The sequence below is a fragment of the Melanerpes formicivorus genome, unplaced genomic scaffold (assembly GCF_026170545.1).
Source record: "Melanerpes formicivorus ecotype bairdi unplaced genomic scaffold, bMelFor1.0.p_v2 SCAF_6, whole genome shotgun sequence".
Taxonomy (NCBI): Eukaryota; Metazoa; Chordata; class Aves; order Piciformes; family Picidae; genus Melanerpes; species Melanerpes formicivorus.
The window spans coordinates 6,273,627-6,299,592 of NW_027142358.1; the positions used below are offsets into that span (position 1 = coordinate 6,273,627).

Below are 25,966 nucleotides of genomic sequence, written 5' to 3' on the forward strand. Positions count from 1 at the left end.
ACCACATGCACTTAAAGGAACAATTCATTTATACACTCAAAATTATCATTCCCCCATAAAACACACCCAGCTGATGAGGGAAGGATGTATTCCCATCACTTTAGCAGGGTGAGAGTCAGTCTAGTGGTAAACACTGGGCAGCAGCTGACACGTGGTAACATGATGGAAGAAGAGAGGCAAATTAGCCTGGCCTGCCATGTCTTCAGAAGAGCACAGTGTTGGGCAGCAGCTTGGACTGCTTACGTGAAAAGATGGCTCTGATCCCAGAAAGCACAAAAACTAACACTTTCTCAGCCAGAGTTGGTGGAGGAAATCTACACAATGTGTTGAGGGGTCTTGCCAAAAAGCCAGAATTGGCACATAAGAGAAATAAAATTAGGTGAATATTTCTGTAGCAAATTGGAATGTGTAAAAGCAGTCTACAAACAGTAACTCTGAAAAACAAGTCTGTTGCAGGGTCCTAAATTTTCTCTAGGAAGGGAAAATGATGATGATCACTGAAGAAAAATTAGAAGCTCAAATTGAGAAAAGATTTAAGAACACTGCAAGGTGTGTCCTGTCTCTGCATTTCTGCCTTACACATGAAAAGGAGAAGGTGTCATCATTAACATGTCAGAAAGTGCATTACTAGAACGAAAATGAACTGGAGGAAAAACACAAAACTTTTCAGCCTCAAGAGTACAGAACAGAGAAGTCATGTCTGACAACTACCAGAAATGGCCCATTATGTGGAAAAAGAAAGTCATATGCAACAAACTCAAACTGCAGTGAAAATGCTTCAGAAGATGACAACATCAACATTTGTTCTCAAGGCACACTAAGCAGCTGAGTACAGCAGGAGAAACTTTTTGTAAGATCTTGAAACAATATTCTGTAGAACAAATGGATGGTTCTCACTTCACCCACTGCAAAAAAAGATCTTTTTACTACACTTACAATCAGACATAGAATCACAGAATCAACCAGGTTGGAAGAGAACTCCAAGATCATCAAGTCCAATGGATCACCCAACCCTAATTAATCAACTAGACCATCCAGTCTTTTCTTAAACACTTCCAGCTACAAAATGCTACAGTTAAGATGCTAAATCCACGTGTGGAGACCCCTCACAATAATCCTGTAGCCATCAGTTGCCCTCAGGCACTAGCATGGTGTGCTTCTGGGACTAAACCAGATTGTAAAGCTTCATCAGCATAGAGCAACAAAAGAAAGGTAATAGAATCACAGAATTTTTTGGTTTGGAAGGCACCTTTAAAGACCATCTAGTTCAACATTCCTGCAGTGAACACAGACATCCAACCTGACCTTGAACATTTCCACCTCTCATGGTAGTTCATTCCAGTGTTTCACCACCCTCACTGTCAAAAAGTTCTTCCTTATATCTAATCTAAATCTCCTCTCTTTCAGTTTAAAAGCATTACCCTGTTTCCTGTCACAACAGGCCCTGCTAAAAAGATTCCCATCATCTTTCTTAGATGCCTTCTGTAAGTACTGAGAAGCTGCAGTATAGTATCCCTGGAGCTTCTTCAGGCTGAACAACCCTAACTCGCAGCCTTACTTCATAGGAGAGGTATTCCAGCCTTCTGGTCATTTTTGTGGCTTTCTTCTGTGCCATGGGGTTGAGTTGAATCTGATGATGATATTCAATACCATGCTGCTGTCAAGCCAGCTTCAAAATGAAAGTGCTGGCTGGAGCAAAGTATCATGGGGTTTGAAGTTCAGATTGCGACATGAGAGGCTTCCTGTTCTGGTTGCTGCATCTGCTTTCCAGGATGTGCTTGTTCTTTCCACCTCCTCCCACCTTGCTATGCTAGGCCTCCAAAGGAATCAAGATCAGAAGCTTGGAAATGCTTCTGGACTTTTAGAGAAAAGAAAGAAGAGTTTCTCATTCTCTTGCCACAAACTGATAGAAATCATAACTCAGGTAAGGCATCCTTGACAGGAGCTAAAAATGACTCCTGAACCAAATAGATTTGTGTAACAGTTGGTGAAGCTGAGCTTTGGAGAAAGAAGTCCACTAGCCCCATATTTATGGCCTTTGTTTACGCAGAGCTGTAAAAACTAGCAATTGTAATAAAAACAAATGGGCCAGTTCATCTCTCTGCTTTGATTTCCTTTGCAGGTGATTAAAGGCTGAATCAAGAGACCTCATTAGAACCCAAGATTCTTCTCTAGCATGGTTATGTCAGATTGTCTTAGGCAGGAAAAGACAGTGCGTCCACAGACTGAAGCATGTCTGAAATGCACCAAAGCTATTCATTACCCTACAGATGTTGTACAGTAGGAGGAACATTAGAAACAGATTGTTTTGATGAGAAACTGGTGTAGGCAGAAATTAAATACTAAATGCTTTCCCCAAAATCTGTTCCATTCAGAAAGGGAGGGGGTGGGGGAGTGGGGTAAGTAATCAGAAGCTGAAAAATTTCTCTTTGTACTTTAAAACCTAATACTGAAGTATTTCACAGTATCACAGTACATTACTGGTAGGAAGAGACCTCCAAAGATCAAGTACAACCCCTCTGCCAGAGCAGGATCACCTAGAGTAGTCCACACAGGAATGCATCCATGTGGGTTTTGAAAGTCTCCAGAGAAGGAGACTCCACAACATCTCTGGGCAGCCTGCTCCAGTGCTCCATCACCCACACTGTAAAGAAGTTTCTCCTTGTGTTGAGGTGAAATCTTCTCTGTTCAAGCTTGAATGTGTTGTTTCTTGTCTTATTACTGTGCACCACTGAAAAGAACTTGGCCCCTTCCACTTGACACCCACCCCTCAGATATTTATACACATTGATGAGATACCCTCTCAGTCTTCTCTTTTCAAGACTAAACAGCCCCAGGGCTCTCAGTCTCTCTTCACAGGGGAGATGCTTACGTCCCCTAATCATCCTCCTGGCTCTCCTTTGGATTCCCTCTTGATGCACCGCAGGATGCCATTGGCTCTCTTGCCCACAAGGGCACATTGTTCTCCCATGGAGAACTTGCTGTCCACTAGGACTCCGAGGTCTTTTCCCATGGAGCTTCTTTGCAGTAGGGGAGCCCCTAACCTGTACTGGTGCCTGTGTTATTCCACCCCAAGTGCAGGACCCTGCACTTGTTCAAATGCCGTCTGGCAAAAAAAGATCTTCAGACAAAAGACACTCAGACTTGATCCCACTATTAGAAGAAACTGGTCAGGGATCTTCTCTACAAAGCCTAAACAGTTTGGAAGTGTTTGACTTTATGCAGGGTAAGACAATGCACTGATGTTGTGTTTCCTGGCTTTACATTTAAAAACCCCATTCTTTCACCTGATGGGTTCACTCACAGCATTGTAGTTTGCTTAAAACTGATGCTCAAAGTAGGACTTGCCTCTCTGGAATGGAATGGAATGGAATGGAATGGAATGGAACAGAACGGAACGGAACAGAACCAAACCGAACCAGGTTGGAAGAGACCTTCCAACCTATCATCCACCACCATCTAATCAACTAAACCATGGCACCAAGCACCCTATCAAGTCTCCTCCTAAACACCTCCAATGATGGTGACTCCACCACCTCCCCAGGCAGCACATTCCAATGGGCAATCACTCTCTCTATGTAGAATTTCTTCCTAACATCCAGTCTGAACCTCCCCTGGCACAGCTTGAGACTGTGTCCTCTTGTTCTGGTGCTGGTTGCCTGGGAGAAGAGACCAGTCCCTGCCTGTCTACAAACTTCCACATTATATTCAAACAAAAGAGGAAAGTGGATTAAACTGGGGGTAAAAAGTTTACTCAAAACCTTTCCATATCAATTTCTCCTAAATCTAATTGATACTAAGCACATAGAGACAACAATTTGCCATTTCTGCTGAGACCTCAGGATAACTTTTGCTTTTCTACTGCATGACTGGTTTGCAGCTGAACAAAAAGTCCAGATACAGCTTCAACAAGAGCAGTGACATAGACGAGCATCACTGAAGAAGTTTAGAGGTGTTTCAATCCCAGGTGAAAAGCAGCCACTCTTCTTCCTACTTTCTCCCTACCTCCAGAAATAGAATCATACAATCAGTAAGGTTGGAAAAGACCTCAAAGATCATCAAGTCCAAATGCTGGAGTGGCTCCAGAAATTACATGAAAATTATTACTTTTAGATTTTTATTTTTTTGTCTCAAAGTGAAAATCAGGGGGGAAAAAAACATATTCACTTCAGTCAGTCAAAACCCATTTTAATAATTTTTAAAACAGTCTAGCCCTAGCAACTTGCACAAGGTGCCATAAATAGAAATGCCATTTTGAGGGAAAGCTAACTTTTCCAATTGCTTGTTTATTCCTTTCTTCGTGACATTTCAACTACTTCAAAATCAGCTCTAGAGTCTGGGGAAGGGCTGAAGTTGAGCAGTATGTTGCTACTGACCCCTTTTCTCATGAGTGTTTTGTTAACAAGCCTTATTGAAAACTAAAGACATACAAGGGAGAAAGAGAGAAAACAAACAAACTAAATACAAACATACCACAAACAAACAAAATTAAACAACATAAAGCAAAACAAAAAATTGAGAGCCTGCGAACAAGCTGAGACATAACAGACAAGGCAAGCAACCTGCCATGTAAGGGCATGTAAGTTTCCCACATCACAGATGCTGAACCGAGAGTGAAAAGGGGCAGATCCAGGAAGGGAGGGACAATACTAGGAGTATGAAAAGATCAGAATAGGATTTAGGTGGCAGAGCTCCCTCCTGCTCACAAAGTCTTTAGGTGCACCAGATTTCTTCCAGTGGTATCCAATCGGCTCAACCACAGGCAGAGGAGTGTTGCAGGCTTCTCTTGCTGTTCCCCTAGCTGATGCTTCACTTCCTTTCCCCCTAGGATCAGCACTTCGACAGTGAAAAAACACTGAATCATCTCTCTTGGATACTGATATTTATTCCTCCAAGCTAGGCTGGTCCCTTTATAGGACTAGGGGGAATGGAGCAAAAATAGAAATGGGTAGATTCAGGCTGGAGGTTAGGAAGAAATTATTCATCATGAAGGTGGTGAGACATTGGAACAAGTTGTCCAGGGAGGTGGTAGAAGCCCCATCCCTGCAGATTTTTAAGGTCAGGTTGGATGTGGCTCCGAGCAACCTGATTTAGTCTGAGGTGTCCCTGCCCATGGCAGGGGGTTTGGAACTAGATGATCTTCGATGTCCCTTCCAACCCTGACATTTCTATGATTCTTCTCAATTTAAAAATCTCTAGGCAGTTTTTGGTCTAAGGTCCACGCTAACTGGCTCCACTCACCATGTGGATGCAGCCCATGTGGCCGTGCAGGCTGGCCTGCACCAAGAAACTCTACACCCTCCCAGCCCAAGAGGAAAAACTTGTTCGTTCCTTGAGGCTCCACACCAGAACTGTTTAGAAGGCTCTCCTCATGCTCCATCAATGCTATATACAACAAAAGTTTAACAATAAGGGGAAATAAATGGGAACCACATGTCTAATGGGAGTATTTTTCATTCAAATGTGCTTTATGGTGTGATATATGCCTTTAATTACAGTGCAAGCATCTGAGTACATTCATTGCCATTACAGACCAATCTTTCATGTTTATTGAGCATTAAGACTGCAACAGGCAAAGCAGGAGAGGCTCAAGCATTAGCCAGAGTGGGACATCAGGCTGCAATCACATGCTTAGCTCTTCTTCTCCTCCTTCCTTTAGAAGCCCTGTGGTGCTATCTGTAGGGTAACCATTATATTATGCATAACAGAATTTAGTCTGAGAGAGGTTTTTTTTAGACTACTGAAAAAGATTTCACACCACCAAACCACCTTCCAAATTCATACAGAATTTTGTTGTTATTTCTTTATGTGCAAAACCCCCACAATTCTGCAAGTGTATACATGGACATTCATGAAAAAGGTTTAGAATTGCATTTAGAGCAGCATTTTATTCTGAGGTGTAACTGTTGCTCATGTGAAAAAAAAAGATCACATGGCTTGAAAGAAATAAATATTAGTTTGGGCTCAAGCAGAACATGTCATTTTGGCAAAACTAAAGCAATATCTTTTGCTCCAGGTTATATCCTCTGTTATTTAACACTCACACAACCATGACATCCAGTTCAGCCTTACTTCTCCATTCTACATTAACATTTTCACAGGCAATGGAGGTTGCTCAAGACAGTTCTCAAGTTATGTGACCCATCACCCTGCAGACGCTAAACAGACATCCACCTGAAACCAATCTATCTCACACAGGTGAAAACGGTGTAAAGCAGAGCTGCTCCCACTCATGGTCAGCCCAGGCAGAGTCTGGTGTCCACCCTTCTCATAGAGTTCTCATCTCACCAGCTAAAGACCAGCATTTCACAGGTCCTTAAGACCTGCACCCCACTTCTCAGAGGTGTTGCACAATTCCTTTTTCTTCACAAAATCAGGACAAATAATTCATATTCTTCTTCCCTATTCATCCCATGAGGACACTGTGCCCCAGCTCCCTGAGGCCATGGCTTCCATCAGGGATTTATGAGGCAAAGAAGGGATTGTTGCAAAATGTTTAGTGGCCACTAAATTGCAAGTTTCCTAAGAAAGGAGCTCATCTGGGATCTTACCAGATTTCAGGAGCTGACCTGAAGCTCTGAGAAAACAAGACCATCGCACTGGTCCATTGTGCCAGGTATATTTCATATAAGCACCCAAAAGCAAAGGTTGAGCCATGTAAAAGGCAATTTCTGGTGGTTGAGGAACTGAAAGCTTGTGGCTGGGCACCGAAAACAGAGGCTGCTCATATTCATCTCACTCTGATCTCACCTTTCTCTGCTGCCAGAGGCCATTGCAGCCCCTCAGCATGCACACACCACAAGAAGGCCATGAAGCTGGAAGGGTCTGCTCTGCTCAGTGGCATTAGCACATCAGCTCAGCAGGTTCACAAGCCAAGCACTTAGCTCTCCCTAGCACAGGTTTCACTCAGTCTGAGGCAAAGTTGCATACCCCAAGAAACACATCACAGACACAGCTGCCATACAACTTGAGGGGAATTAGGACAAGGTAGTAGCATCATAGGTGACCCAAAGAGAGAGATTTCTAGGAACTGAATGTAACATTTTTTTCAGGGATTGTAAAAAGGAAGCACAGAACTGTCCAGATGTATGTAAATGGCATAACACCAAGCAAATGGGAAGCTTTGAAGGCTGGCACGGGCGAGCAGGCAGAGACATATGTTTATAAACCTTAGAGACCCTTCCTTAATACAAATCCTAAGATAGTTCAAGACACACATTGAAAATCATGATTTTTATAACTTCCATGTTATCACAGACTACATCTCATGGCATGTAGTCTGCAAAGGGGCCAAAGGGCCATAGTCTCAGCTCTGCCTGTTAGGAGATCAGGAAAGATGGCACAACCAGTATTTCATTGGTTCCACAGGCTGACAGAACAACTTTTTTTTGGTCATGATATACCTTCAACACAATCCTAAAAGGGTTCTGGGAGGCTCTAGTTGATAAATAGTCACTGCACTGGGTGGAGTCCTTATCTGGACAATTCTGGTCCCCACATGTTGCCTATGCCCTAATTACCTGGGACCAACACCAGATACTGGACCAAACCAGTAATAAGAAAGGTCCACCATAATTAATGGGAGTCATGTGTGCCCCAAAAGAAAACATAGACACTGCCCACAGGCCATCTGTGGCTGTGAAACAAATTCTATGAATAAAAATATTATAAAGAGAAGGCAAAAAACTTCCATTTATGATAGTCTTGAATATGCAGCTTCAGCAAATATTATTTCCTATTGAAATACCTTAGCTCTTGTATCATGTTCTACAATTTCCTGTTACTCATTACCATGCATATCTTGTCCTATAATAAATCAACAGAACAAAAGTTTAAGATTAAATGGCCCATATGTCTTAATTCATTGGATGCTTCAAGTGCAAAAACAAACCTTCCTCTGCAAGCTTGAACATATAATATCATAAAGAAACTCAGACTTCCTTTCAACCATACTCTCCTCCTCCACAGTCAGCTTTGGTCTCCACCAAGGGCTCTGCTAACTTCAAGATGGTCTCCAGTACTGACTGCTCTTATTACAACATTCCTAAAACCCTGTGGGCTAACACAGTCCAGATCTAATTAGCCAGACTTATTGGCCAGATTCCTTGACAATCCATGCATTGATAACAGGCAACTATAGAAAGGAAAAGCAGAGCTTCCTTACACAGGCACCTATCTATACACACACACAGAGAGCCAAGCCAGAGACTGCATGCAGGAAGGAGTTTCACATCTGGAAAGACCCAGGTGCTTTCCTTCATTTTGAACAGCAAGTGGTCTCACTGAAAGTAATAGATGGGTCTTCCCTGTACTTTACAGGGATTCAGCTCATCTTAATCCCAAGGTGCAGGAGAGACTGACAATACCACCCATGCCCCAGCATGAAGGGCAGCATACGGATGTTTGCAGGAGGAACCCAAATGAACAGCATCATTGTAAATGCCAGCCACCATCAGGAACAATTTAGCTTGACAGTTGTAGCATAAGCTGTCACTGCACCAAGGCATCAATGCCAGAAAAATCACCAAATGATAAACTCGCATGTTGCAGGGATCCCCCTAGGGCTGCTGGGCATACACCATTTACACTGTCAGCTCTGATTCATCCATCACCCAGTTCCTGCAATCAAACAGTGGAAAACTCTACCTTCAGAATAAATGAATCTGCAATTGCAGATCATGGAAGAAAAAAGAATAAAAGAGAAAAAAAAAAGTAAGCTCTTTTCTAACCTCTCAGCAGCTCTCTAGGTTAATATATATATATTCTGCAGTGTGTATTTTTAATCCATTTATCCCATTTAATTAGATGCAAGGTACCTTCAATCCAAGTTATAGAGCAGGGTGAAAGAAATAAAAGCCCCCACAAAAATCCAACAATAATAAGCAACTTTGATCTAAGGAAACAACCATAGTCAACAAATAGTCACCAAACTTGACATAAAGGTAACTTCAATTCCTGAAGTTAACCTGTGCTCACAGTGATGGTACAGCAAAATTCATAACATAAGGGAAAGCTGCAGAAGAAAAATAAAGCAGCCTTCATGCTGTCACTAGAGGAAGAAAAAAACCCCAAAACCTCATCTGGCTAGGGAACATGGGACTCAATTTTGCAGCAGGCCTTTCAGTTTTGTCACATTCGTACTGTTGGGTTTGTGTGCCTAACTATTGTGGACTTGCACGGAGATCTGAGGAAATCAATTGCCCTGAAGCAAGTGCCACTTAGCCAGAGGATAAAACCAGAGTCCTGCTTTGGCAGGAAAACTTTTGATTACATTATTGTTCTCTTACTCTATGGCAGAAAAGTGCCCTTGGCTACAGTATATTCTGCTAACATGTTTGTAGGTGCTGTAATCACTTAAGCACTGCAAAGTATAAAATGCTACCAAATCTACATTCAGACAGTTTATGATCACTGAGCCTCCAGCAAAATGAGCTGCGCAAGGTAGAAGGCTGTGGGAAGGACCACATTTTCCTCCTTTTGCACTGCAGAATCCCAAGGATTTTTCTATAAAGCTTTCAATTTTGTTGTTTGCTTGCTTTAGCAAATGTCCTTCTCTCAAAGATATCATCCCTCATTCCAGTGCCTCCGCTCCTCCTTTTATCATGCCCACAGCACTTTGGATGTGCCAAAATTTTACTGCATCATGCTCTAACTTTCATTTTAGAGCAACCCATCATTCTATAAAAATCAATTGAACAGAAACTAAAGAATTTTATTAAACTGGGAAAACTTCTTGTAACTGCCACAAAATTGTTGTGGGGCTTCTACTGGGGAAAAAAAAAAAAAAAAAAAAAAAAAAAAAACAAACATAAAACCAACCAAACAACCAACTAACCAAAATCCAACAAAGTAACAAGCAAAACAAAACAAAGCACAAAACAAATTACCAAAAAACCCCTCACAACTAAACAAACAAAAACCCCACCAAACCCACGCACAAGCTTGTGCACAGCCCATACAAACAGGCCACCCATCTTCTCCCAGGCAACCTACGTGGAAGATCATGTTGAACTATGCACCAAAATAGGACTGAAGACATAGAGCATTTTGCAATGATGAAAAATTAAGAGACACTTGAACATGTCCAGAGAAGGGCAACAAGGCTGGAAAGAGGCCTTGAGCACAAGCCCTAAGAGGAGAGGCTAAGGGAGCTGGGACTGTTTAACCTGGAGAAGAGGAGGCTCAGGGGAGACCTCATTGCTCTCTAAAACTACCTGAAGGGAGGTTGTAGCCAGGAAGGGGTTGGTCTCTTCTCTCTAGCAACCAGCACCAGAACAAGAGGACACAGTCTCAAGCTGTGCCAGGGGAGGTTTAGGCTCGAAGAGAGGAGAAAGTTCTTCACAGAGAGAATTGATAGCCATTGGAATGTGCTGCCCAGGGAGGTGGTGGAGTCACTGTCCCTGGAGATGTTCAAGAGGGGATTGGATGTGGCACTTGGTGCCATGGTCTAGTCATGAGGTCTGTGGTGACAGGTTGGACTCGATGATCTTTGAGGTCTCTTCCAACCTTGGTGATACTGTGATAAAGATATCTCCTAGAAGCATAAATGGCCTGCAGCAGAACAGGGCATTATGAACATATTGGACTTTTTGCCTTTCTTCTTTTTTTTCCTTGATAAAGCTTCTAGTTTTATTAACTGCAAGAAAGCATTTGAAAAGCATGATTCCCATGCTTCCCTCAATCACAGAAACACCGAGAGAAATAGAAGAGAGAACCACTGAAATTAATTAAACACCTTCACAATTTTTTTCTCTGCCAAAATCATGAATTTCAAGGGACCAGTTCATGACTTCTAAAAGCTTGAGATTGCTGATTGGTTGAGTTTTGACTTAGACTAGACCAGAAATCCAGGCCTGGCCTCCTTTTTCAACACTGAAGAAATTAGTATGGAAAGCTGAAACACACTTTGGCTTACTGTTGAGCATTTGGCCATTTGAATTTTCCATCCCTACTGGGAGGATGGAGGACTTAGAGCTGTTCCTCTGGAATGTTTATTCCCCTGAATAATATTGATTTCATGTAGTTTATGCAAGAAAGAAAGAAAAAGGAGGAAAGGGGGGGAAAGCTGAATTTTCATATGTCAAGGTAGAACTGTGAAAACAAAAAGCTGCCTTAACATAAGCAATATCTTGCAAATAGGCAGATAAGCCCAGGGGCTCTACATCCCTCAGCAGGCAGATTTTAGTGGGAGGAAATCAACAACCCTGTACAGTGGGATGAGTAAACTACATATATTTTTTTTTTTCTGTGAGAACAGTATAACATACATGTTTTCAGGCCAGATCTTCCAGTGATGTAAACTTGCATTTCTCTGCTGAAATCAATGGACTCATGCTGAATTTCAGCTGCTATGTATGTGACTGCACACATCTTTTGTAAACCAGCTCAGGTGTGCTATTAGATTAGAACATGGTCCATTTCCCTGCTGAAATAAAGCACTGGGGGCAGAGACACTCTGTAGTTACTCAAAAAGAGGACAGACAGAGAAACCTATTTACAAAGGGCAATTGGAGACACAACCAGGGTCACATAGCAGCTTCTCATATTACAGAAGTTTGTTTCACACAGTAACCACTAAATTATTTGAAAACAAATGTGCGAGCTTTTTATTGTGGCACAGCACTATAAAAGGAGAGACCTCCCTGCCCTGTTCCACATCTACAACTACAGTGTTTGCTGATTGTGAAGTTCCCACATGGGCTCCCCCTCCACACAGGAAGCTCTGCCACAGCCTGAAGGCTGGGGGAGAGACTAGGCTGCAAGAAAAGGAACTCTCATGACATTCCTATAGGGCCAAAAGGGCCAGTAGAATGGACAGAACATGATTTAGCAAGTCTTTGTAACATTGCAGTTCTATCACTGCTTATCTGATGAATGTTGCACAGTTTACCTTCCTGTGCTTCTGTTTCCCTTCAGCCACATTCATTGCCTCCTTGACTCTGCCTCCGTATTGGCAATCATGAAGCTGTGATTTCTGAGCCATTCAAATACCCCTTGCATAACAGTGGTAGGTAACACGACCAGAACAAAAGCATGGTAACACTGAACACTACTAGGCAAACCAGATGACTCTTCCTGGTCATGGCACAGAGAAATCAGCAAAAATCACCAGGGCACCCTGAGGTTTACAAAATTTAGTTAGGACTCACTGAGGAGTGGTGGAGAAGAAACCCTGGCTCCTGCCTGCTCCTGCTCTGGAGTTTCTCTCTCTTTAGCTCTCAGATAACTCATCTTTCAGATGCATGTCAAGATTTTGCTAACATCCTGGTAGAGATGATGTTATAACAGTGTCTTGTTAAATGGATACGACATGCCCACCAGAAAAGCACTAAGTGGACGTTGCCATTGTAGCAATAGACCCCCAGTGAAATCATGTCACAGATGCCCTGCGGGGTCTAGGGCTAGAAGTAAAACAGTGGCACAGACTTTAGTCTGTGGCACTGCCAAATAACCAAGGCTCTGTGTCAGGAGCAGGACTGCAGGCTTCCTAACGATTCCCGTCCTGGGGTGGTTCACACAGCCCTCTTCCCAGGTACTAGCATTTTTCTCAGGTTATGCAAATATGCCAAAGTTTCAGCAGCTTCTAACAGGAAGCTGAAACACCTCTGCCTTATGGGTAGATCTGAACACAAGGGACAGCCAGCTAGTCCCAAGCCTACCATTCCCACTCCTGACCAAAAGTTCCTGGTCTGGCACACAGAAATGCACCCCTCAGGAAGTACCCTCACAGACTCTCCCATTGATAGAATAGAATAGAATAGAATAGAATAGAATAGAATAGAATAGAATAGAATAGAATAGAATAGAATAGAATAGAATAGAATAGAATAGAATAGAATAGAATAGAATAGAATAGAATAGCATAGAATAGCATAGAATAGAATAGAATAGAATAGAATAGAATAGAATAGAATAGAATAGACCAGACCAGACCAGACCAGACCAGACCAGACCAGACCAGGTTGGAAGAGACCTCCAAGATCATTACATCCAACCTATCATCCAACACCACCTAATCAACTAACCCATGCAACCAAGCACCCTGTCAAGTCTCTGATGATGACATAACAAAAAGGCAGGTGCTTGCATCAAAGGGAAAGACTGTACTTTCATCCATCCAGCTGGCTGCCTCAAGGACGCTGGTCTCTCCAATCCCAATCATCCATCTTTGAGGACACTAAAGATGAAAGTATTGTCTCTTGGAGCCCACTGCCATCCTAATGCACAATACTTACAGTGAGGTCTTGTGTTGTCAAGGCAATGTGCAAATACTACTTAATGACACCATTACACAGACAGAAAGAATAGTCCGGGTTGGGCAGACTTCCAACAGTTCTCTGCTGCCTGAATAACTGACAGTAATGGGAGCTGCTGAGTCCCAAATCCTTCTGGATAACGAATGACTCTCCTTGGTTAACAACACATAACAGCTTCTTAATTGCCATCTTCCAGAAAGCACTTTTGGTCTGAGGGAGTGTCCTTCTATATTGAATTCTATATGCTCTTGCTCAGAATTTCAGGTGCTGGTAGACACTTTTTCCCCTAGCTAACTTAAGCATCCTGAAGCATTAAAGACAGATGAGAGAACAGAAAACCTATCTAAATTCCCCACACTGAAAGCCCTTAAGTTAAATGTATGTCTTTGCAGGTACTTTGCAATACTGAAAGTGTGTTTGTATAACCACTTCATGTGCTACTGTGCAAAGGCTAACATACTTCTATGTCTTCATCTACAAAAGAAATGATGCATTACCATAAAATTAGGCCCAGGCTAAACCATCTGGATGCTCTGCAGTCAGGCTTGCCCTTTATCCTATTAAGTTCTATGTTTTATATGTAGTGCTACTCAAAATGAAAATTTCATGGCAATTCACACAAGTTTATGTTAGTTGTCACAGGCTTCTCTCAGTCACTTCAGATGTGATATTTTGGGTAAAATCAATCCTGTTGTTCTCTGGCCTGGAATAATCACAGTCACAAGCTCCACATTGACTCATTTCAGTGAGGGAAAAGGAACCAGACTGAAAATTCCCATGCTCAGCATCAGCATCTGAGTGAAGTCAACAGGTGAATTGTGCTATTTCTTCTATTGTGGCATCATCTATTATTCTGCTTAACAGATCTTAGAGAAAACCATTAGGCCAACTGAGACAGAGCTCTGAAAAGCAATGGGGGGGAAAAGAGAAAGTAATAGAAAGGGGGAAGGGGAGAAAGAAAGGGGGAGAAGAGAGAAAAGGGAGAAAGAGAGAAAGCAGGGGGAGTGGAAGGGGAAGGAAAGGTCAAAGAAATCCTTCTGGATTCACCTAATTTCACTGAAGCAGACTGGTAGGTAACTCATAGCTATACAATCCTGATAAAGAAAAACAAAGCACTGAGAATTTCATCTTTGCTTGCACATCATGTTTGCTCTCTCCTCCACGGGGAGGGTCTTTTTAAATTGTAGGCACAATAGCAGGAACCAAGAAACTTAATGCTTTTTCTTGCTTTCATCATATTGGAATTGCATCCCATGTAATCTGTTTTGCACACATTCAAACAGGAGGGCTGGTTTCAAGTCCCCTGATCTCCAGTAATATAGTAAATACTTATATCTAGCAAAAGGAAATCACCTCCTTGACAGCCAGTGGAAGCCTAGTCAATATAAATGAGTCTAAGGTGCACTTTACCTCATCCTGAAAGAGTCACCTGCATTTGCTACCAGCAATCTATCAACACCATTCACTAGATCACCACCAACTACTATGTGCAAGTCTCAGTACCCAATACAGGTGCACATTGCTACAGTTTAGATCTCTACAGCCAGGCAAAATAAATCATGGCCTCCAGTGTTCTTATTCTTCAGCCTTCTTCATTCCTCATGTTTATTCTCATCTGCTGTATTTATAACCCCTCCTCACCTCACTTCGGCTTCAGATAAAATCAATACACAGCCAAGATTTAGCATGGCCCAGGAATAAGCCATGGGATCTTTGCTCTGTTACACAGTAAACTAGATTGCTTCAGCAGAAGAGCACATTTAAACACTGAATGTGTCTCACTCCATTTATCTTTATATTTTCCTTTTCAAAGTAAAACCTGTTCATGAAGTATCTATAACATAAATAAAACACAATAGGAAAGTCTGTTCTAGCTAAATCAACTTTCACGAGCAGTTACTTTCTTTTTGCCACCACAAATCACCACTAGCCCAAAGTTCCCATTTTTCTAGGACAAAATTCATTGGGCACTTCTGAAGTAGAGCCAGGGTGTGTAATTTAATTTCTCATCCCCTGGTAAAACTGTCAAGCTCCCCATAATCAGGATGATAAATGCAGAACCATATGTCTTCTTTGTGACATTAATGCCCATCAATGCTTCGAATGCAAACAATTGTGACATTTGACTTTATAGAAATTACCTGGTGCACCAACACCACTTAATTAAATCATTTAAAACCTGCTTTTGTTACATTTAATGAATGATATATTATACTGCAATGAAACATGCAGCAATACAAATACTTCACAATGCTAACAATTAAGGCTCACTTCACTTACGGCAATTGACAACACAAGTGCTCCTCACTTCATTCAGTTTGTGCATTCTAAATGAACTGGTTAGAGAAAAGGGTGCTTCTTTGCTAATGAGTTTTGTAATCAAGGCATCTATTTTAATTTCAAATTGGCTAGATTGGGGGAAATTGCTGAACTAAATGACTGGTTCTAATTAGGATTATAAAAATATTCATCATGCAGCAGAACTAGTGCAAGGTCTTGATTTCCCTACATTTGCATACAGTTTCAGTTTAAGAGTGGGGGGTGAAAAAGCCCTCCTGATAAATTGTCTTCCTTTTAATGAATTGAACAAACACTATATCTGTTTTAGCCCTCCTTTCATTTAAAAGCACTGATACATATTCATGATTTGTAAATGAAGTTAAGTGATTTCAATTCTTCAGTTCATTATCATATTGAAGAAGAGACTTCTGTAATTGCCTTTAAATATTCCCAATCTCAAGGGTTTGATGTTTTGGGGTTGGGTGTTGGTTTGTTTCTTGGTTTTGTTTTGGGATTTGTTGTGGTTGGTTGGTTTTTTATTTGTTTTTTACTTTTACTAACATTTCAGTTTATCTGTTTGATGGAGCCCTGCCTGCCTAGGAGAGCTGCTGGCAGGTGGCTTGTCCAGCGGACACATGATATGTTAGTAGAACCTGATGTTCTCAGAAGAGCATTCAAAAGGCAAAGAGATGAAAGGCTTATTTGTGGTTAAGTCATGGGAAAAGGACTCTATCAGGGCTCAGTTTCTGATTTTGTTGTAGTCCTCAGTGGTAGTTAGGCAATGAAATGCTTTAATGACCTGTGCCTGAATACACTATGGATACGCCTGGGACAATGTTTTGTCTGTCAGCTTCGAATCTGATTGCAAGCTCTCTGGGGCAGAGATTGCTTCTCAATATGAATGTGTAACAATGTATTGGTCAGTATGGCAGAGATTTCTAGGAGCAGTTACTGCAATATGGCTTGTATTAAATATGAAACACTGAATGTTATTTTATGACTGGGTGATGTACTCATTTCATTTCACTCCTCAGTATGACAGGCCTGTAGGAGTAATTTTTATGGCACTTTCCTCAATTTCTTTCCCCTTCAGGTGAAAAGTAAGCAGTAGGTGTGCCTCTAGCTTCACTCTGCAGGATGCTCAAATGCCAAGTGACTGGTGCAAGATAAATCTGAAAGCTGAGTACTGAATCCATAGAACTGGAACCATAGTCATCTTGCACTTCAGATTTCAATGAGCCATGGTGAGATATTAGCCCCAGTACATTCTCTCACATCATACAATGAAATGGTGATTCTACCATGAGGATCCATGAGGGAGCAGAAAGAGCCTATTTTCCTTGTTAATATATAATGTTCACATCTTGCTAAGAAAAGTTGAGTCTTACCCAAGAGGTACAGTCTGGAGCTGTTACTGATAAAAGGAGAGGTTGCTCACAGTTCTGACAACTAAATTCCAGCAGCGGGAGTACTGCTGAGCACCAGGTGACAGCACTGGGTACCTGCTGATTCATATCAAAATGAGCTGTGAGGCAGCCAGCAATCCACCTCTACTCATCAGCCCCATACCTCAGTTCCTAAGGAAAGAAAACCTACAGTTCTGGGGTTACATCTCACTTTGGACATGCAGCAGCACACACAGATTCATTTCAGCACATCTGCAGCATGCAGCTGCTATCTTAAAATCTTACTATCCAACATTACACATTCCAACTCAAAATGTAATATTCTCACCTGAACATAACCCTGAAGTCCCCAAGTGCCTACACTGCCATGAGAGGAATAGGAAAATCTGAGACCAGGGGCTGGGGCACTTGCTGGGAATGAAGGAGAGTACAATTCCCTTGTCTCTGTGCTAGTGAAGATGAGCGGGGGGCGGGGGGGAAGCTAAGCGTGAAACCCTGAAGCACTGGCACCCTCTGAGACATAGGGACCAAGGGTCCTTCAGGGCACTGAGGGCACAGAGAGAACAATCAATCACTGGAACCAAATCCAGGGACATAGTGGAGTTCACCTTACTGGAGGCTTGCAAGACATGATTGGACAGTGTTAGAAAATCTCATCTAGGCTCTCTTTCCCACAAAATGTTGGACCAAATGAGCTTTCAAGATCATTTTCAACCTGGACTGTTGTATAAGTCTATGAAAATGGCTCATCACAAAGAAGACCAGGCAAAGATGGACAATTACCTGGAACAAGATGTAAACATTTTGAGAAGAAAACTAATCTAGCTTTGCCCTCCCTCTCAGTGCATCCCACTGGATCTCTTAGGCAGCACCCCACCCAACTGAACACTGTGGGGAAAACCAAACCAAACAAAAAAAAAACCACAAAAAAAACCCCCAAACAATCAAACAAAAAAAGGGACAAAAACCCAACCAACCAACCAACCAAAAAACCCAGTACACACACACAAAAAATAAACCAAACCACCCAAAAAACCCCAAACAAACAAAAAGCACACTGCTTTTAGCTATCTAATTGCCCTGAGTCATACTGGGAGCCTGGGCCAGAACTCCAGGAGAGAATTTCACCTGGCAACAAAGGCAATGTCTTTGTGGCTCTGGTTCTCTGTGTCTAAGCTAATAAAAACCCCGACCTTTCCCACACAGTCCCAGTGTTATCTGTAATTATTTTTGATAAACTCAGCAGTGTCTAGTCAAGATAGTCAGGGCTCTGACATGTACCACATTCAAGAACTTGCACACATCTCCAATACTGAAGGAATCTCCCCAGTCACAACTGATACTGTCTGCCAGGTGCAACTTGGTGATACAAGAGAATGTTATCTTGCACATTTCATTTATCAGCTCATTTGAAGAGGTATTAAGACACTCACTCTCTTTTATTCGCTTCCTGATGAAGATTAAGCCCTGTGGAGCGAGAAGTCACTGACTGCCAAACTTCTTGTTTATCCAATGTTCTCAGATTCATAGTGGTGTAGCTGGAGAATTTAAATTGGTCTGTTAATGAATTATTCAGTCTCTCACCTATTCCTAGTGGGTTTCAAATCACAGTTTGGCCTGTAAAGAACAGGTGGAATTCTAGCTTTTTTTTGCATTTATTTTTTTCTGTTAACAATGGTGATTTGAAATATTTTAAACATCTTTCTAGTTCCCTAATTTCCTCTTGTTTTTAAAAGTTACCTTATAAACAAACATTAATGCAAGACAGTTTTGCATGTTGCTCCAAAGTCATTCTCAGAGACATTCCATGGCACTAGAAATTATGCTCCATGTCTATGTCCAGACTGATCCATTCTGCACAGAAGTGTGTAAAGTTGACCTCAGTAAGAATTAGGTGGTTCCTTGAATAGCTGAGACAAATCATGAGGCACTTGAAATGGTAGTATCAGAAATGCAAGATCAATTTAAGATCTTTATCCCCAGACACAATAAAACTATACATCACATACATGATGGTAGACTGAGCTTTCTGAGCTTTCACAGTGCTTCATGAAGCAGTTTCTAGTACTTTCCAAGAGAGAATATCATACTTTTTTCATAGATTTCCCCTCCCATCACACTCTGATACAAGAGTCATTTGACATGGCTTCCCTTATATTTCCTGCAAAAACCTGTGAAAAGTGGAGGTTGAAGCCCTGTTTTCCCTCTGTGTGGGCTCGTACATCCAAGTGCCAATGCAGACACTACCAGTGAGACCCAGCCTGACTTGCAGCAAAATTGGATATAACATTTACATAGTGTCCACCATCTGTCAAAGGCCACAGGGGTCCATTAACAGAACCAACATGTGCACACATCAGATTGCACTATTTTATCAATAAAGTAGACACACATAAAGCTACTGGGAAGAGGGCCAAGATTTTCAGCTCAGAAGATGCAATTAACCTCCCAGGGCCTGGTAATTGCCCACTGCCACATGGCTGCTCAGGGGGGAGTACTACACCCACCCATGCTTGCTTAAAGTCCTGCAAAAATTCCTCCTGTCTATGCTTTATATGTTGTGAGAAAGCATCTGAGTCTATGAACTTATTACACATATGTGCCCACACAAACAGATTTCTTGGCTCAGCCATACTGCATTTATTTGATAACACATGAGAGTTAGCAAGGCAGAGGAGGGTCATAATTGGCTACAAAAAAATAAGAGCAGGAACGATATGCTGGTTTGGCTCATACTGAAGAAGTATCCTCAATAACTCTTTGGACACTCCAGAGAGAAAGCAAATGGTGGTGGCTGTGATTTGTTTCTAAATGTAAGAAGTAACTAGCAGCTACACAGCAAAACATCTTTCAGAAAGCCTGCTGAGGTCCATCTCTCTCACTGAGTCTTCTTCCTTGCTCCTGGGAATAACCCTAAGCATGAAAAAGAAGGAGAATACCCATGTGGGAGTGATAGTAAAATATTTGGGGATGAAACTGATGCTGAATTATTTCAGGTGGTGGAAAAGAGTGTCAGAAAGCCTTTGGCTTTCTCAGCTATGAAGGCATACTTCAAGGAGAAGCTCTGCTGAGAAGAAATGGTCTCCTCTTAAAAGAAGGATAAGGTCATTTTTGGTCATACGATTGTTGTGAGGCTTGGGCTTTAAACCAGAATCACATGAGACTGGGAGCAAAAGAGCACTGGTAGGTATAAAAATAGATCCACATAAAGGACAAACTAGAGGAGTGAGGTTATTCAACAACAAGGTAGAGGAGGCACAGTGAGGAGAAAAGCAAGACTACCTGCAGAGTATCCCGCAACGCCTAAACATCCAGCAGGAGAAGCTGGAAGCATAAATTTCTGATCAAAATTGCACATAACAGTGGCATTAACAGTGACGGAAAAAAGTCACACCTGGAATATTACACCACAAGAAAGGATCACTGGCTCAGAAAAGAGAGGACAAGCCTTGCATTTCACAGGTACATAGACTCACGACATTCTCCTAAGCAAGTCAGAAGATCGTAGAAAGTTGCTAGCAGCTGGGAGAAAAACTGTCTGAGACACCATATTCTGAAAACAGTTACCACATGGCCAATGCCAGCTTGCAGGGACATGTAAAGACTGTGGTTCCACAAGGGTGTTACAGAGTTCTATTATTCCCTTTATTCACTACTGTCTGAGAATAGTGAGTATGCCTTCTAAAACACCAATTTGGAAGAGACAGTAATTCTGTTAGAGCACACAAACCAAAATGTGCTGGGTTTTTTTCAGCTGATTGCTAGAGGGTTTTTTTTTTCAATCAGATGGATAAGTAGCCTAATATTGTTGTCAAATGTGTAGAAGTTAGCCAAAAAGAAGGGATGCTTAGGATAAAACAATGACCGAGGCTTGAATCATAGCTGTAGAAGTGTAGGTCAGAAGACCTGAGAGGAAAACTTTCTAACAGGAAGATCCAAAACATTGACTGTCTTTATTTCACACCAAAACTTTCATGTTATTTTCTGTCATAACGCACAAATTAATTTTAAAACTTTTGATCTAGGCAGTGGCCAAATGAATTATTTATAGGGCACTGGCTGCTAATATTTCACTTTACTGTGTTGAACAGCATCATAGGCAAAGTGGATTTTCTGAGTCATCATTCTCACTAATTTCCTAGTTGACCACAGCTTGCTTACAACACCATACTATTATTTTGAATTGAAATAAAACTAATAAAATAAATATTAATCTGAAAGCCTTTTTTATTATGATTTAAGAAGATAAATTAAATTTGCAGACTTGTTTACACGTTCACAGTTGTGAGAGGATGGATTAGATTTTCCCTTAATAGCTCCTACTGCTGGGAGTCAAATTGTAAGTATTTGATTTGTTTTCAGAGTTATTTGTATTTTTTAAATCTGCCTCTAAAGTAGTCATTACAAAGCCTTTAAAGGTGAAACATTTTTAAAGCTTAGGGAGGTAGAAGATTATGGTCTCCCACTGTCGAACATACACCAAGCCACCTTGTCACAGTATCCGTGGATGATTAGCTGCAGGTTCCAGGCTAGTGATAAACTTTCTGTTTTGTTGAAATTTCAGTCATTTAAGTGAAAAGTGCTTCAGAGCAGTTCTATCTCAAAAACCTGGGTATATGAAGTGCAAAGCAAGCACTGTTTGATCCAGAACCACCTATTTTGTGCCAGGTGACTTTATGCTGCCTCACAGGAAAAAGGGCACAAAAACAAAGGGCAGAGGAATACTGGCAGCTGGAGAATTAGCCCCTGACACAGCATGGTACCTCATTACATAATCTTTTTGCAGCTGCAGAGTAGTAGTGCTGCCTCACTAGCCACTCTTGATATCTCTCTTCTGGTCAGCAGCAGAGAGATCAAATCATCATTGGCAATGGCACAATCCCATGATCACAGCTAGGAAACAGGGCATAGAATAGCAGTGTGTGAGGGTGTGAGATCCAGATCTGTCTTTTAGAGAAAAACAGAGAGCAGCCATGACAATTCTAGGAAGATGCTCAAGATCTGATGAAGCAACCTAAGGATTTAGGATTTTTAGACTAAAAGATACTTTCTTTTCTGACATAAAGGCAAATCCTGAACTTCACTGCTATATTTCTGTTTGACCAACAAGCTGCAGAGCACCTCATCTTTGCTCTTCCAAAGTGGACAAATTTGTTCAGCTCTGGGGATAAAATGCAGGCAGCCTCAGGGTGTTTCTAACTCACAGTTCATTTTCCTTGGTTCTGTTTTGGGCGAAAGAGAAAAACTGAAGTGGGTAGTTTGAAGAAGCAGAAGAAATATGCTCCTGAGCCACTACTGCAATACTGGATGTAGGAAGCATGATTACAATCTCAGTGTCAAGTGTGTGTGTGTACATACTTTGTATTTGATTTCTCCTTCCACTGGCTAATGTCATTAAAAAGTCATAAAAACAAAACAAAGCACTGGAAGCAGAAGTACACAGAAACAGCAGTACCCGGGAGCAGATGCTCGGCACTTGCTGTGACTGGACATCTTTGCAAACACATATTCAACATATTATACCTGGATTCTTTTATCCATGAGCACCTGATTAGATACCTGGTTGTTTTTTTTCCAAGGCTGTCATTTTACAAACACTAACACCATTTAAAGTCTTTACATCCAGTTTAAAGTGGCATTGAACCATTCCATGACATCAAACAAATAGATCGGTCTTTCTAGCCTACTTGAAAATCCCTGTTACACTGAACATCTGAGTGTACAAAACTATTTGACATTTGACTAACTCCTTCACACAGTAAGGACTGGATGCTATGAAAGGAGCATATTTACAATAGCTTTGTGCTTGCAAATGTCACTGAAGCATCTTCAGTAGCATAACAGCAAACCACCTGGTGCCTGCCACAGCATTCTGTTAACAAGTAGATGGAAAGGTTGCATGGGGAAGTACAGCAGTAGATTATTTGATTACATTCTCAATAACTACTTGGGTAAAGACTTGTGCTATCCTTGCAGAGGAAACTTTGGCAAATATGAGTGGTATGTTATTTTGGGTGTCTTCTCAAACTGTGAGACTGAGTAGTTCAGAAAACTACAAAAAAAGGTAGGAATTCAAAATCTCACCCAGAACACACTCACACACCCTTGACAGGTTAATGCAAAAACATTGAAAGTGTCTATTTGGTATGCTTTTACTTTCCAGAGTGTATGTATGACAGAAACAGAAGAGAGGAAAGACAAAAGCTTGGCAAGTTTTAAGCTTTCTAAAATGTGTAACTTGGTCATCTGTTGAGTCTAAGCTTTGGCTGTAGTGAGGACTGATGTTACAGATCTGAAATACACACTCTATACACAACACTTTAAAAGCAACATTAAACCTGTGTTGCTCAGCATCTTCCAAGACAGACAACTGCTAAGAGCAGTAACAGACTTTGGAGTTGTCTCACTAACAGAAGGCACTGAAAAGTGACTTGAAAAGTGGTACAGAGGAGCCAGGCTTCTGGTGCCACTCACTGATTTCCAGATAACCTAGTTTGGTTTGCAAGCAGGAAAAGCACCCACTCACACACAACAGCCAGGACTAACTTGGCCTGAGTGCTTGATCCTCAAAGATCACTCAATAATCACCAAGGCCTACAAATCAATAAGTTATTTAGAACAGCCCCATAAGCCACATCACATTTCAGAATCTTTTCATAACTCATAGCACTACAGCCATTAGGATCAGTGTGTATCTCCACTCCCCTTAGAGAACTTGCTTTGGAGTCATGTCCAGAGAAGGGCAACAAAATTGGTGAGGGGTTTGGAGCACAAGCCCTACATGGAGAGACTGAGTGAGCTGGGGTTGCTTAGCCTGGAGAAGAGGAGGCTCAGGGGAGACCTTATTGCTCTCTACAACTACCTCAAGGGAAGTTGTAGCCAGGTGGGGGTTGGTCTCTTCTCCCAGGCAACCAGCACCAGAACAAGAGGACACAGTCTCAAGCTGCACCAGGGGAGGTTTAGGCTGGATGTTAGGAAGAAGTTCTTCACAGAAAGAGTGATTGGCCATGGGAATGTGCTGCCCAGGGAGGTGGTGGAGTCACCATCACTGGAGGTGTTTAAAAAGCAACTGGATGAGGCACTTGGTGCCATGATTTAGTTGATTAGATGGTGTTGGGTGATAGGTTGGACTTGATGATGTCAAAGGTCTTTTCCAACCTGGTTAATTCTATTCTATTCACTGGGTGGGTTCTCAGCACATTTAAACCTGTAAGCTGTCAGCAGCAAAACATACCATGATTTCTTCACCATCTTTGTAAGTGGAGGGTTCTAGGCACTATTCCCTTCAACACCTGGCTCAAGAATCACTGAAATACGAAATCAATTGCTCACCTTTTGATCCAGACTGTAGGCCAAGATCCACTCCTCCTGCTTAGGGTGGAAAAGCAAGCTCTGGATATAGAAGTTCAGACGGTACTTCTGGTAGGTAGCCCCTTCATCAGAGCTGATAAGGATGCTGCTCTCAATCTCTGGATCACTAAGAAGCATGATCTAAATAGAAACACAGCAGGAAAAGTGTTAATGGAAAAGTGAAACTAAATATCATTTAAAAGTGAGGTCATACAGTATTGATTCGTATTAGATGTATTCAGAACATAGTTCAACAGTACAAACAAATATGTGGGGGGTTTTAGTATTTCACTGCCATTGTATTTGGTGATTAATTGATAGATTCACTCAAGTATTTTTTTTTCTTCACTATATTTCAATCCAGATAAATTCAGAAAGCATAGAAGGAATGAAAAATGTTATGCTGATATCAAAGCTAATTTTGGTTGGGTATAGCAACTTCAGACAGCCACAACAGGCTTTCCTGGTCCCATTCCAGTCTACCACATCTCTTCCCAAATGTGGAACACTCTCTCAAACATACACAATAAAGCACTCCTGAGATTTACAGTTCATTATATGGCAGCTTGCAGAGCTAGGAATGAAAGCATCACCTCACTAAAACATAAGAGTGCTTTCCTGGGTCAGCGCTGGCATCTGAGAACAGTCCACGTGTGTGTGCGCAGACTGATGCACAACCTCATATATCACGATTCCAATTTATACAGTAGGAGACATTAATTCATTCGATGAACCCATAATTTTTCCCAAGTGCAGGGAAGTGTATGAACTCAATTTGTACAGAGAAGAAAATACTTTAATTAGAGAATTATTACAACTATTTTTAAGTGGGTTGATTCCGCATTATCAGATGCTATGCTCTACAGAAATCTTATCCAGAAAAATGTTGTGGAAACATTATCACTGTCTTATTAACATCTGGAGAAAATGACATCACATTAAAGGAAATGCCAGTACCATAAAATAAAGGCAAACAGTGGGAAATAAATTAGAGCTGCGCTAAACACAGCAGGTTATTGACACAGGAGCTGAAACAAATATAGAAGCTGCCTTTCAGCAGGAGAACAGATCCAGGAACTGCCTTTTTTAGCTGGCTGCAGAAAAATCAACTAGCTGACATGCATTGCAGTTTTGTCACACTTGCATGTCCACATAACTTTTCTTGGCCAGCTTCACCGTGCCTCCACTTGAAGGCTACAAGTGGGAAACATATTCATTTTGACAGCAAAAATCAGTTACAAGGAATAGTAAGACCCTTGGTATGTTAGAACTTGATCATGCAATAAATTTCAGCACTTTTTTAACCTTCAGCACATTAATTCCATGAAGTCACCATGGGAAACTGAACATAATGTAAATGAGGTTCAGTGGTGACCTCATTGCTCTCTACAACTACCTGAAAGGTGGTACTAGCCAGGAAGGGGTTGGTCTCTTCTCTCCAGAGACCAGCACCAGAACAAGAGGACACAGTCTTAAGCTGTGCCAGGGGAAGTTTAGGCTTGAAGTGAGGAGAAAGTTCTTCACTGAGAGAGTCATTCGTCATTGGAATGGGCTGCCCAGGGAGGTGGTGGAGTCCCCATCCCTGGAGGTGTTCAAGAGGGGATTGGACGTGGCACTTGGTGCTATGGTCTAGTCATGAGCTCTGTGGTGACAGGTTGGACTCAATGATCTTTG

General features: G+C 41.6%; 1 protein-coding gene across 1 annotated transcript in view; it reads right to left on the reverse strand.

Annotated features, from left to right (window-relative positions):
- Nucleotides 1-25,966, reverse strand: part of SORCS3 (sortilin related VPS10 domain containing receptor 3) — a 317,082-nt gene that overhangs the window by 123,886 nt on the left and 167,230 nt on the right. The window contains exon 4 of the mRNA XM_068139414.1: nucleotides 24,275-24,433. Coding sequence (XP_067995515.1) covers nucleotides 24,275-24,433 — 159 coding nt within the window. The remainder of the gene's footprint in view (nucleotides 1-24,274; nucleotides 24,434-25,966) is intronic.